At 44.1% G+C, this 13,798-nt stretch overlaps 1 protein-coding gene across 2 annotated transcripts in view; it reads left to right on the top strand.

Annotated features, from left to right (window-relative positions):
* The window catches only part of LOC137341950 (protein PML-like), a 47,510-nt gene that overhangs the window by 28,890 nt on the left and 4,822 nt on the right, over positions 1–13,798 (top strand). For both annotated transcript variants that reach the window (XM_068005491.1, XM_068005492.1), the window contains exons 7-9: positions 974–1,202; positions 5,392–5,447; positions 6,025–6,220. In XM_068005491.1, the coding sequence (XP_067861592.1) occupies positions 974–1,202; positions 5,392–5,447; positions 6,025–6,220 (481 nt within the window). The remainder of the gene's footprint in view (positions 1–973; positions 1,203–5,391; positions 5,448–6,024; positions 6,221–13,798) is intronic.

Raw genomic sequence — 13,798 nt, 5'->3', positions numbered from 1 at the left:
GCTCGTTTAGGGCTTCTAGGTGATAAATGATGTCCAAGCCTCACTAAAGAATATTTCATCTTTTTAATCATTTTATTTTTAATTTCTTCTCCCTCCCTCCCTCCTGCACTTCCCTGGAGCCATGTCCCTTCCCCAGCCAGAAAAGACAGGCTGATGCCTTCAAACAACACCAGCACGCTTAGGGGGACATGCGGAATTGGCCTGGGGTGACCAAGGCTGCAGTGTCCCCTTAATGGATCTTCACCCTGCTCTGCTCTTCACCTCAGCCTCTGAAAGAAGTGGTGAGCAGCCTCTTCCAACAGGAGCAGAGTGGAAATCTGTAGGAAAGACTTGAGTTTATTTGGCGCCTTTTAAAACTTCAGGATGTCCCAAAGCGCTTTACAGCCAATGAAGTACTTTTTGAAGTGTACTCACTGTTGTAATGTAGGAAATGCGGCAGAAAATATATGCACAGCAAGCTCCCTCAAATGACAACGAGATAATGACTAGATAATCTATTTTAGTGATGTTGGTTGAGGGATAAATATTGGCCAGGATGCCAGGGAGAACTCCCCCGCTGTACTTGGGAATGGTGCCATGGGATCTTTTACGTCCACCTGAGAAGGCAGAGGGAGCCTCGGTTTAGTGTCTTATCTGAAAGACGGAACCTGCGACAGTGCAGCACTCCCTCAGTATTACACTGCAGTGTCAGCCTAGATTATGTGCTCATGTCTCTGGAGTGGGACTTCCACCCACGACTTTCCGAGAGTGCTACCAGCTGAGCCAAGGCTGATATCTAGTATCTGTTTATGAAACAGGACTGACTCAGGTAGCGGAACAGAGTCCTGACCTCTCAGCTGGAGTTTGGCGCATGACACAGAGAGAAAAGAAACACACAAATCTGCCGATAGTGCTCTGGAAATACTCGGGCTAACGTGACCCTACTGAGGGAGGAGGTTCTTCCAAATACTGAGCTAATTTTCTTTTTATCCAGAAATCTCCGGAGAAACTGCGAGGCAAAAGGTCTTGGTCGGTGGAGGACAAAAATGCAGCCGATGTCAAAAAGCAGCACTGGCAATCTGAACACAATTACAGTATGAAGGGTCCACCCAGAATAATCTCCGACTGCAAACCCGAGCTCCTCTCCTGGAGCAGCACAGACGAGACCATGCTGAATATTTCTATTGACCTCGGTGATGAGGACACCTACCAACTTCCAGCAGGTCAGGTTGCGAGACCCCCCCATGTTTCATTGTAAAATGGAGAGAGTAAAGAACATTCAGCTTCTAGTCAACTACAGGCATGTCTCGTAGTGTGGAATACAGCACAGGGTTAAAACTCACATCAATGTTATACATCAGTATCCAGGGCAGGTAGAGCATGGGTTTTTTACAGAGTAGATTTCAACTACCCCCAAATAAACTGGCAGGAAGAGGTAGGTAAAGGAAAAGGGAATGGAGTTTTTACAGTGTGTACAGGACTCCTTTCTTACCCAATACGTAAGAAGCCCAACAAGAGAGGAAACACTGGTGGATCTAGTAATGGGAAATGAACCAGAGCAGATATGAGAAGTAAGCGCAGGGGAACATCTAGACAATAGCGATCATAACATGATAAGGTTTAAAATAATATTTGAGTAAGACAAAGACCAAAGTAATAGATTGGAGAAAAGCTCATTTTGAGGGGATGGGAATGGAACTACGGAAAGTAAACTGGAAAAATATTTTGACCGACAAAGAGATATTTAAAACGGTGATCAATAGAGTTCAGGAGAAATATATTCCTCTAAAAAGCAAGAACAGACTAGCCAATAATGAAACACCATGGATAAATAGAGATACAGACAAAATTGAAACTAAAGAAAAAGTCAATCACTAAGTATCTAGACAATAACGGAGAGGATGACGATAGGGAATACGAAGAGGTTAGGAAGGATGTTAGAAATACAATTAGGAAAGCAAAGAGGAACTGCAAAATTAAATTATCAAGGAATATAAAAAGAAATAGTAAAGTATTCTACAGGCACATAAATAACAAAAGAAAAATCAGAATAGGGATAGGGCCACTAAGGGATGCACAAGATAAACTCATAGTAATGACAGTGAAATGGCAGAAATATTAAACTTTGCCTCAGTATTTACCAGGGAGACTAACAAGGTGGACATGACACTAGAAGAAGAGATCAAAAAAGATATAAAGACATTTAAGATAGAAAGGGGGGAGATAACTGATAAACTAATCAAACTTAGAGAGGATAAAACCCCAGGTCCGGATGGATTGCATCTGTGAATATTAAAAGAAGTTAGGGAGGAGATAGCAGAGGCACTATTTTATATATATAAAAATTCATTCGATAAAGGAATAGTGCCTGACGGTCAGCTAACGTGATTCCTATATTTAAAAAGGGAGCTAGAACAAGTCCAGGGAGCTATAGACCAATTAGCTTAACGTCGGTGGTAGGAAAGATAATGGAGAGTAAAACATCTAGAAACCAAAAGTATAATAAAGAATAGTCAGCACGGATTTCAAAAGGGAAAGTCATGCTTGACCAACCTTATTGAATTCTTTGAAAAGTGACAGAAAGAGTAGACAAGGGTAATGTAGTAGATTTGATATATTTGGATTTTCAAAAGGCCTTCGATAAGGTACAGCATAGTAGATTTATGACTAAAGTCAGAGCATGTGGAGTCAGGGGACAAGTAGCAGAATGGATAGCAAGCTGGCTACAGAATAGAAAATAGAGAGTGGGGGTTAAAGGTATCTACTCAGACTGGCAAAAGGTGGGAAGTGGTGTTCCACAGGGATCGGTGCTGGGACCACTGTTGTTCACCATTTACCTAAAGGATTTCGACTCAGGAATTGAAAGTTCAATTTCAAAATTTGCAGACAACACCAAACTGGGGGGTAAAGTTAATACCGAGGAAGAATGCGACAAAATACAATAAGACATTAATAAACTTGCAGAATGTGTGTGTAATTGGCAAACGGCTTTCATTGTACAATGTTACATTTTGGTAGGAAGCATAAGGAGGCCACATACTGCTTGGATAATAAGAATTTAAATGAAGTAGAGGAGCAGAGGGATCTAGATACACAAATCACTAAAAGTAGCGACACAGATTAGTAAGGCCTTAAAAATGCAAACAAAGCACTGGGGCTCATTTCTAGAGGGATAGAATTGGAAAGCAGAGAAATTATGTTAAACTTGTATAGAACCTTGGTTAGACTATACCTGGAGCATTGTGCACAGCTCTGGTCTCCATATTATAAAATGGATATAGAGGCACTGGAGAAGGCATGAAACAAATTCATAAGGGTGACACCAGAACTGAGAGGATATGCTCATCAGAAAAGGCTGGGGCTCTTTTCTCTAGAAAAGAGAAGGCTGAGGGGTCACCTGATAGAGGTCTTTAAGATTATGAAAGGGTTTGATAGAGTTGACATAGAGAAGATGTTTCCACTTGTGGGGGAGACCAAAACTATGGAACATAAATGGAAAGATACAGCACAGAAGGAAGCCATTCAATATAAGATAGTCACCAATAAATCCAATAGGGAATTCAGGAAAAACTTCTTTACCCAGACAGTGGTTAGAATGTGGAACTTGCTGCCACAAGGAGTAGTTGAGGTGAATTTAAGGGGAAGCTAGATAAGCTCATGAGGGAGAAAGGAATAGAAGGGTTTGCAGATAGGGTTAAATGAAGAGGGATGGGAGGATGCTCGTGGAGAGCATAAAGGCTGACATGGACTAGTTGGGCTGAATGTCCTGTTTCGGTGCTGTAGACTCTATGTAATTCTGTGGAATGCTCCCTCTACACTGTCCCATCAAAAACTCCCAGGGCAGGTACAGCATGGGTTAGATGCAGAGCAAAGCTCCCTCTACACTGTCCCATTAAACACACTCAGGACAGGTGCAGCACGGGTTAGATGCAGAGTAAAGCTCCCTCTACACTGTCCCATTAAACACACTCAGGACAGGTACAGCACGGGTTAGATACAGAGTAAAGCTTCAATTCACAGCTACTTGTAGAAGTAATAGGATTTCCTAATGTTTTTCTGGTTCATTTTATATTTGAACAGATATCCTGTCTCTTGTTGATTTAATGTCCCCAGGTTGATGTAATTAGGAACAGTTTTGTTTTGCAGCAACATACTGAGTTTTGTTCCTTACACCGAGCCATTAATGCGCTGGGCCCTGGTGTGTTTGTTCCCCAGCTCCAAATCGCTTTCTCTCCCATCGAAGCCCGTCCCTCTAGTACCCGCACTTTATCATCAAAGCTCATCCTTCCTGTACCCTCACTCATTGAAGCCCAGGCCTCTAGTACGCTAACTCTCCTATCAAACCCATTCCTCCAGTACCCAAACCCCAACTTCTTTCCAGACTGAAAAGTTGAAGGTTCTCCTTTCTTTCTGCCTAGCCCATCCCCTTTACACTGGGATCAGTCTTGTTGTTCTTCTCTGCACTCTCTCCTGTGCTTGTGTATGTTTTTGTGGCACGATAATCAGAATTGAACACATTGCACTAAGTGGGCCTGACCAGTGTGTTGTAAAGCCTCAGCATAACCTCTATAGACGTGAATGTCTTGATCCTCGTCATCCTATTAGATTTTTTTACCTGCTTCAACACCCTACCTGCACATTGAAAGTGATCAGTCTACTATAACTCACAGGGCCCTTACTAAGCCTTTCTGTGCTAATTCAATTCCATTCAGTGTACACTATGGCCTATATTTTTGCAATCTGTGATCCCAGTAGTTGCCACAGCATCTCAAAGTGTTCCAGTGTGTGAGTTGTAGGCAGTTAATGGTGTAGAAATTGGCTGCCATGTTTGGCTCCCCAATAACCATGACTAAAAAAGAGTAATTGATTGTACATGAAGCACTTTGGGATATTCTGTAGATGTGAAAGGTGCTATATAACTGCAGATTCTTTCCTTAGGTTTTCTGATTGTGTTATTTTAACACCGGCAGCAGCCCATTTATTATAAAATAATAATGATTGTAAAATCTAGTCAAATAAGTCTCTCTACATTGGTGTGACACCCAAGGCCCAGCAGCCTCGTTGCTGTAGAAACCTGCCCCATTCTGCTGCGATTGTTTAAGGACCTCTCGTAGATTTAACCTGTAATCTGGCATTAATCCCAACACATGCTGCAGTAGAACACTAGTCCTGAAGGTTCTGAATGCTGTTACTTCAGTTTTAAAGAGGGATAAGGGAAGTATTTAACAGCAAACGTTTTTCTGAGTTATTTGGGAGCTCTGGATTGACAGGACCTTTCATATCACTGATTGTGGCCCACAAAGTATGGAGCAAATTTACTGTTATAACCGCTCAATAAAACATGGAACAGGCAAAACTAGTGTGGGAAATTAGCCTTGCCTACAAACTGAAACTTTTCTTATTTTTATGCAGAGGAGACAATAACCATATTATCTGAAGACAGTGAGGACATTGGGATCTCCAGCATGGTAAGGGCTTCCAGCACTTCTGAGTGAAGATATTTACACCGCACTGAAGAGGCCTGCTGTATAATATATACACAGGATCATTATACCCAAACATATGGTGTGTACTGTATAATGTATACTTGGTATTTGACTGATATCCAGGGGTTATGGGTTTGACCAATATCCTGGGGTTCTAGGGTTTGATTGATAGACTGGGGTTCTAGGGTTTGATTGATAGACTGGGGTTCTAGGGTTTGATTGATAGACTGGGGTTCTAGGGTTTGATTGATAGACTGGGGTTCTAGGGTTTGATTGATAGACAGGGGTTCTAGGGTTTGATTGATAGACTGGGGTTCTAGGGTTTGATCGATAGACTGGGGTTCTAGGGTTTGATCGATAGACTGGGGTTCTAGGGTTTGATCGATAGACTGGGGTTCTAGGGTTTGATCGATAGACTGGGGTTCTAGGGTTTGATCGATAGACTGGGGTTCTAGGGTTTGATCGATAGACAGGGGTTCTAGGGTTTGATTGATATCCTGGGGTTCTAAAGTTTGACCGATATCCTGTGCATCTTTTTCGGTACGTATTGTCGTCCTAGACTGAAGTGCAGAACAAGGCATCCTCTGCAGTGATGACTAATGAGAGCACCGTGTCATCGCATGGTCACTTGGGGCACAACATGGTTAATTGGACCAGTGGAGATGGGTGTCGCGATAAGGCGGGAGGAAGTATGCTCTGTCAGGAGATGGATGGCGATCCGATGGTATTCTTCCAACTCCAAACCACAGGAATGGGTGAGGTTATTTTACAATTTTCCGTTTCCCCCTCCCTTCATCCCCATGTGTACTGTCACTAACTCTTATTCTGAGCTATAGTTACTGGAATGATTAATTAGTCCGGACTCAGGTTATTGCAATCTGGGCTCTGGTCACTGGGAGGTGCAGTTAGTCTGGGCTCTGATTAGTGGAATGATTAATTAGTCTGGGTTCTGGTTAGTGGGAGGAACAGTTAGTCTGGGATCTAGTTAATGGGTGGTACAGTTAGTCTGGACTCTGGTCAATGAGTGTGCAATTCGTCTGGGCTCTGATTATTGGAATAATTAATTAGTCTGAGCACTGGTTAATGGTTGGAGCACTTAGTCTGGGCTCTGGTTAATGGAATAATTAATTAGTCTGGGCTCTGGTTAAAGGAGGTGCAGATAGTCTGGGCTCTGATTAACGGGTGGTGCAGTTCATCTGGGCCGTGGTTAGTGGAACGATTGATTAGTCTGGGCCCTGGTTAGTGGAACGATTGATTAGTCTGGGCTCTGGTTAGTGGAACGATTGATTAGTCTGGGCTCTGGTTAGTGGAACGATTGATTAGTCTGGGCTCTGGTTAGTGGAACGATTGATTAGTCTGGGCTCTGGTTAGTGGAACGATTGATTAGTCTGGGCTCTGGTTAGTGGAACGATTGATTAGTCTGGGCTCTGGTTTTTCCCTCTATTCGGGAGGTTTCTGTTTTGGAGTGCCCCGTGCCTCCCTTTACAACAATCTCAGTGTTTTCTATTTGATTAGTTCATGGAGTAAGTATCGATGGGAATCCCGATCCTGTCTAATTGTTCTCACTAGTGAGAATAGAAATAGGAGGATAGAGCAGATGAATGCGTGGCTGCAAAGGTGGTGTGGGAGGGAGGGCTTTAGATTCCTGGGGCATTGGGACTGGTTCTGGGGGAGGTGGGACCTGTACGAGCCGGACGGGTTGCACCTCAAAAGGGCCGGGACCAATATGCTGGCGGGGAGGTTTGTTAGTGCTGTTGGAGAGGGTTTAAATTAGCTTGACAGGGGAATGGGAACCTGAGTGTGGATTCAGATGGGATAAAGTCAGAACTGGAAATGGAAGGCAGAAGATTAGTGAGTGAGTCTGGAAGGCAGAGGGAATGAAGGTTAGAAAATTGACAGTCCTTAAATGTATTCATCTCAATGCAAGGAGTATAGGAAATAAGGCGGATGAGCTGAGGGCACAGATAGACATGTGGCTATAGATATCTTAACTATTACAGAAACATAGCCATGTTAAAGAGGGGCAGGACTGGCAGCTCAATGTCCCAGGTTACAGGATTTTCAGACGCGATAGAGAGGGGGATATAAAAGGAGGGGGGTGGCAATTTTGGTTAAGGTAACAATTACAGTTGTGAGGAGGGATGATATTTTAGAAGGAGCGTCAAATGAGGCCATATGGGTTGAGCTGAAGAACAAAAAAGGGGCAGTCACACTACTGGGAGTGTACTATAGACCCCCGAACAATCAGAGGGAGATAGGGGAGCAAATATGTCGGCAAATTTCTGAGAAGTGCAAAAACAATAGGGCAGTAATAGGGGATTTCAACTACCCTAATATTAACTGGGATACAAACAGTGTGAATGGTATAGAGGGTGCAGAATTCTTAAATTGCATTCAGGAGAACTTTTTTAGCCAGTACGTAGCAAGCCCAACAAGAGGGGGCAGTTCTGGATTTAGTTCTAGGAAATGAAGCTGGGCAGGTGGAAGATGTAGCAGTGGGAGAGGATTTTGGTGGTAGTGATCATAATATAGTTAGTTTTAGCATAGTTTTGGTAAAGGACAAAGGCAGAGCAGGAGTTAAAGTTCTCAATTGAGGAAAGGCCAATTATACTAAACTGAGAAGTGATTTAGCAGAAGTAAACTGGAAACAGCTACTTGAAGGTAAATCAGTGTCAGAGCAGTGGGAGACATTCAAGGGGAAGATTCAAGGGGTGCAGAGTAAACATGTTCCCACAAAGAAAAAGGGAAGGGCTGCCAAATCTAGAGCCCCCCTGGATGTCCAGAAGCATTCAGGGTAAGATAAGGCAGAAAAAGAAAGCCTATGATAGATACCGGGAACTCAATACTATGGAAAGCTTAGAGGAGTATACAAAGTGCAGGGGTGAAGTTAAAAAGGAAACTAGGAAAGCAAAGAGAAGGCATGAAAACATATTAGCGGGTATAATCAAAAAAAACCCAAAGATATTTTATAAATACATTAAAAGCAAGAGGATAACTAAGGAAAGAGTAGGGCCTATTAGAGACCAAAAAAGTAAACTGTGTGTGGAGGCGGAAGATGTGGGTATGGTTCTTAATGAATACTTTGCATCTGTCTTCACAAAGGGGAGGGACGATGCAGGGATTGAAGTTAAGGAGGAGGAGTGTGAAATATTGGATGGGATAAACATAGTGAGAGAGGAAGTATTATCGGGATTAACGTCTTTGAAAGTGGATAAATCACCAGGGCCAGATGCAATGTATCCCAGGCTGTTAAAAGAAACCAGGGAGGAAATAGCGGAGACTTCAACAATCATTTTCCAATCCTCACTGGTTACAGACGTAGTGTCAGAGGATTGGAGGACTGCTAACATTGTACCATTGTTTAAAAAGGGAGCGAAGGATAGACCGAGTAATTACAGGCCAGTCAGTCTAACCTCGGTGGTGGGCAAATTACTGGAATCAATTCTGAGGGACAGGATAAACGGTCACTTAGAAAGGCACGGACTGATCAAGGACAGTCAGCACAGATTTGTTAAAGGGAGGTCGTGTCTGACTAACTTGATTGAATTTTTCGAGGCGGTGACAAGGAGGATCGATGAGGGTAGTTCAATTGATATAGTCTACATGGATTTATGCAAGGCTTTTGACAAGGTCCCACATGGCAGCTTGGTCAAAAAAGTAAAGACCCATGGGATCCAAAAGAAAGTGGCAAATTGGATCCAAAATTGGCTCAGTGGCAGGAAGCAAAGGGTAATGGTCGACGGGTGTTTTTGCGACTGGAAGGCTGTTTCCAGTGGGGTGCTGCAGGGCTCAGTACTAGGTCCTTTGCTTTTTGTGGTATACATTAACGATTTGGACTTAAACGAAGGGGGCATGATTAAGAAATTTGCGGATGACACAAAGATAGGCCGTGTGGTTGATAGTGAGGAGGAAAGCTGTAGACTGCAGGAAGATATCAATGGACTGGTCAGGTGGGCAGAAAAGTGGCAAATGGAATTCAATCCAGAGAAGTGTGAGGTATTGCATTTGGGGATGGCAAACAAGGCAAGGGAGTACACAATAAATGGGAGGATACTGAGAGGTGTAGAGGAAGTGAGGGACCTTGGAGTGCGTGTCCACAGATCCTTGAAGTTAGCAGGACAGGTAGATAAGGTGATTAAGAATGCATATGGGATACTTTCCTTTATTAGCTGAGGCATAGAATATAAAAGCAGGGATGTTATGCTGGAACTGTATAAAACACTAGTTAGGCCACAGCTTGAGTACTGTGTGCAGTTCTGGTCACCACATTACAGGAAGGATGTAATTGCACTAGAGAGGGTACAGAGGAGATTTACGAGGATGTTGCAGGACTGGAGAATTTTAGCTATGAGGAAAGATTGGATAGGCTGGAGTTGTTTTCTTTGGAACAGAGGAGGCTGAGGGGTGATTTGATTGAGGTGTACAAAATTATGAGGGGCCTAGATAGAGTGGATAGGAAGGATCTATTTCCCTTAGTGGAGGGGTCAATAACCAGGGGCATAGATTTAAAGTGATTGGTAGAAGGATTAGAGGGAAATGAGGAAAAGTTTTTTCACCCAGAGGGTGGTGGGGTCTGGAACTCACTGCCTGAGAGGGTGGTAGAGGCAGAAACCCTCAACTTATTTAAAAAGTGCCTGGATATGCACCTGAAGTGCCGTAACCCACAGGGCTACGGACCAAAGTGTGAAAGTGGGATTAGGCTGGGTAGCTCGTTTCTCAGCCGGCACGGATGCGATGGGCCGAATGGCCTCCTTCTGTGCCGTAATTTTTCTAAGATTCTATGATTCTATTGCTAGTTAGACGCTGACTTCCACCTCTGCCACCTGAAATCTAATTCAGAATCATGGCATGAAAGTCTCCGCTGACTGCGATCTTCACAAAATTAGTTTGAGCAGCAGATTATGAGGACAGAGTAGGAACATTAGGAACAAGAGAAGGCCGTTCAGCCCCTCGAGCCTGCTCTGCCATTCAATTAGATCATGGCTGATCTGCATCTAAACTCCATTTTTGCACCTTTGCTCCATATCCCTCGATACCCTTACCCAACAAATATCTATCGACCTCAGTCTTGAAAGTTCCTGTTGTCCCCCAGCATCCACAGCCTTTTGGGGGAGAGAATTCTGGATTTCTACCACACTGGTAGGAAGAATTTTACTCTGTATCTAAAATGCACTTTAACTGACCTGGGCGTGTTTGGCACTGGATGGCAGATGTGGAAAGTGTTCCATTCCCCACTAGTAATATCCTTCACTTTGAGGGGCACAAGATTCACAAAGAAACGCTGCCAGTAAACACACAACATCTCTGCTAACTGATCAGTTCTACCCGCTGATGCCCAGCTCCTTGCCCTTCGCCACGTTCAGACCCATGCACGCAGTAGGTTGGTGCCAAGTGGGAGCTTCTCTCCAAGCACATGTTTTTTTCTCACCCCGCTGCAAAGCATTGCATTGATAACAAGAACGGGGAGCAGAGCCAGGGTCAGAGCCTGAACTGCCTCAGATTCTGATCCGGGCCTGGCTCTCATTCCTTGCTCAGAGGTGCATGTTCCTTGTCAGCTGAGGCTGCTTCCTTCTCCAGGGCTGCCACGCCATTTGCTTTTCCCCGTAGACATTGGCCTGGAATTTGCTCCGAAAATAACAGAGTGCAGAACAGCGCTCACTGTTAATTAAGGGCAATTAGAAGAGCAACTTCCGGCGAGCGTGCAAATCTGGACGTTTCTCTGGACGTTGCTCTACCAGATGCCCTGCAGTGTGTGAAGGACAGCTCGCCAGCTGAATGAATGGACCAGTGCACAGTTGCTGCACTGCCCAGCTGGAAACAAACTAATCTGCACAGAAAAAGGTACGCTGGGGTTTTCACATCTAAACTCATTTTTAACGGCGTGATAAGTCATAATGACTGTCAAAAAACCTCTCTGGCACTGAGAATTAACTTTTAAAATCGTGGAGTCTCATTCCTTCTGATATTAATCGTTGGACATTTAAAAAAAACAATTATTTTTAAATGTTATATTTTACTTTTTCTGTCTCTCTTGCCTCTGACTTTTAATTCACTGGATTGAGAATTGGTTGATAGACAGGAAACAGAGAGGGGGAATAAACAGATGGCAGGCAGTGACTAGTGGGGTACCGCAGGGATCAGTGCTTGGGCCCCAGCTATTCACAATATATATCAATGATTTGGATGAGGGGACTGAATGTAACATTTCCAAGTTTGCAGACGACACAAAGCTGGGGTGGAATGTGAGCTGTGAGGAGGATGCAGAGAGGCTCCATTGTGATTTAGACAAGTTGGGTGAGTGGGCAAGAACATGGCAGATGCAGTATAACGTGGATAAATGTGAGGTTTTCCACTTTGGTTGTAAAAACAGAAAGGCAGATTATTATCTGAATGATGATAGATTGGGAAAAGGGGAGGTGCAACGAGACCTGGGTGTCCTTGTACACCAGTCGCTGAAAGCGAGCATTCAGGTGCAGCAAGCAATTAGGAAGGCGAATGGTATGTTGGCCTTCATTGCAAGAGGATTTGAGTACAGGAGCAGGGATGCCTTACTGCAGTTATACAGGGCCTTGGTGAGACCACATCTGGAGTATTGTGTGCAGTTTTGGTCTCCTTATCTGAGGAAGGATGTCCTTGCCATGGAGGGAGTGCAACGAAGGTTTACCAGACTGATTCCTGGGATGGCAGGACTGATGTATGAGGAGAGATTGGGTCGACTAGGCCTATATTCACTAGAGTTTAGAAGAATGAGAGGTGATCTCATCGAAACATATAAAATTCTAACAGGACTAGACAAACTAGATGCAGGGAGGATGTTCCTGATGGCTGGGGAGTCCAGAACCAGGGGTCACAGTCTCAGGATACGGGGAATGCCATTTAGAACCGAGATGAGGAGAAATTTCTTCACTCAGAGGGTGGTGAACCTGTGGAATTCTCTACCACAGAAGGCAGTGGAGGCCAAGTCATTAAATATATTCAAGAAGGAGATAGATATAGTTCTTAATGCTAAAGGGATCAAGGGATATGGGGAGAAAGCAGGAACAGGGTACTGAGTTGGACGATCAGCCATGATCATTTTGAACGGCGGAGCAGGCCCGAAGGGCTGAATGGCCTACTCTTGCTCCTATTTTCTATGATTCTATGATTATTTCTTACCCTTTCTTTATTTCACTTTCTCTAACTGAGTTTACGTTGAATTAACTGCTGCAGCTTTCACTTCCTGGTTCTGACTGCGCGGCTTGTCAAGGATGCTTCAACCTGATTGTTTTGAGGGGACAGAGAGATCTTTTTCCCCGCTCACACAGCTTACAGATTCCCGGGAGAGGACGCTGCCCTTTTTGTAGCTCATCATTAGAGGACGTCCCTGCAGTAATGCCCGTGGGCTGTTTGAGGGCAAGTTTAGATCTAATGAGCGGTGGGCGCCATTCGTTCGCCGCTCAGGGCAAAGTCCAGGTCATTGTCTCTGCACCCTGTGTCTGGGAACGATTGCCTGGGTCAGTACTTTCTCTCCAGTATCCACAGTATTTAGCTTTTGTTTCAGTATTTTTTCTGTTTGTGGAAGTCTTGTTTTGGCAGGGGGAGGTGTGCTCCTGTAGTAGTTTGTCCAGTTCTGTTGTGGTTTAGAAGTTCTCAGCCGTGGCTCAGTGGGTAGCACTCTCGCCTCTGAGTCAGAAGGTCGTGGGCTCAAGTCCCACTCCAGATACTTGAATGCATAATCCAGGCTGACTCTCCAGTGCAGTACTGAGGGAGTGCTGCACTGCCTCCTTTCAGATAAATGTTAAAACCGAGGCCCTGTCTGCCCTCTCAGATGGACATAAAAGATCCCACCGCACTATTCGAAGAAAAGCAGGGGAGTTTTTCTGTGCCCTGGCCAATATTTAGGTTTGTATTCCTTTGAATGTAGAAGATGAAGGGGTGATCTAATTGAGGTGTTTAAGATGATCAAAGGAGTTGATAGGGTAGATAGAGAGACATGTCCTACATTACAACAGTGACTGCACTTCAAAAGAACTTCATTGGCTGTAAAGTGCTTTGGGATGTCCTGAGGTCGTGAAAGGCGCTATAGAAATGCAGGTTCTTTCTATACTATTCCTCTGGTGGGGGAGTCCAGAACAAGGGGGCATAACCTTAAAATTAGAGCTAGGCCGTTCAGGGGTGATGTCAGAAAGCAGTTCTTCACACAAAGGGTAGTGGAAATCTGGAACTCTCTCTCCCCAAAAAGCTGTTGAGGCTGGGGGTCAATTGAAAATTTCAAAACTGAGATTGATAGATTTTTGTTAAACAAGGGTTATTAAGAGTTAAGGAACCAAGGCGGGTAAATGGAGTTAAGATAC

The sequence above is a fragment of the Heptranchias perlo genome, chromosome 25 (assembly GCF_035084215.1).
Source record: "Heptranchias perlo isolate sHepPer1 chromosome 25, sHepPer1.hap1, whole genome shotgun sequence".
NCBI lineage: Eukaryota > Metazoa > Chordata > Chondrichthyes > Hexanchiformes > Hexanchidae > Heptranchias > Heptranchias perlo.
The sequence above is the reverse complement of the archived record's forward strand: the minus strand, read 5'-3'. Positions and strand labels throughout refer to the sequence as shown.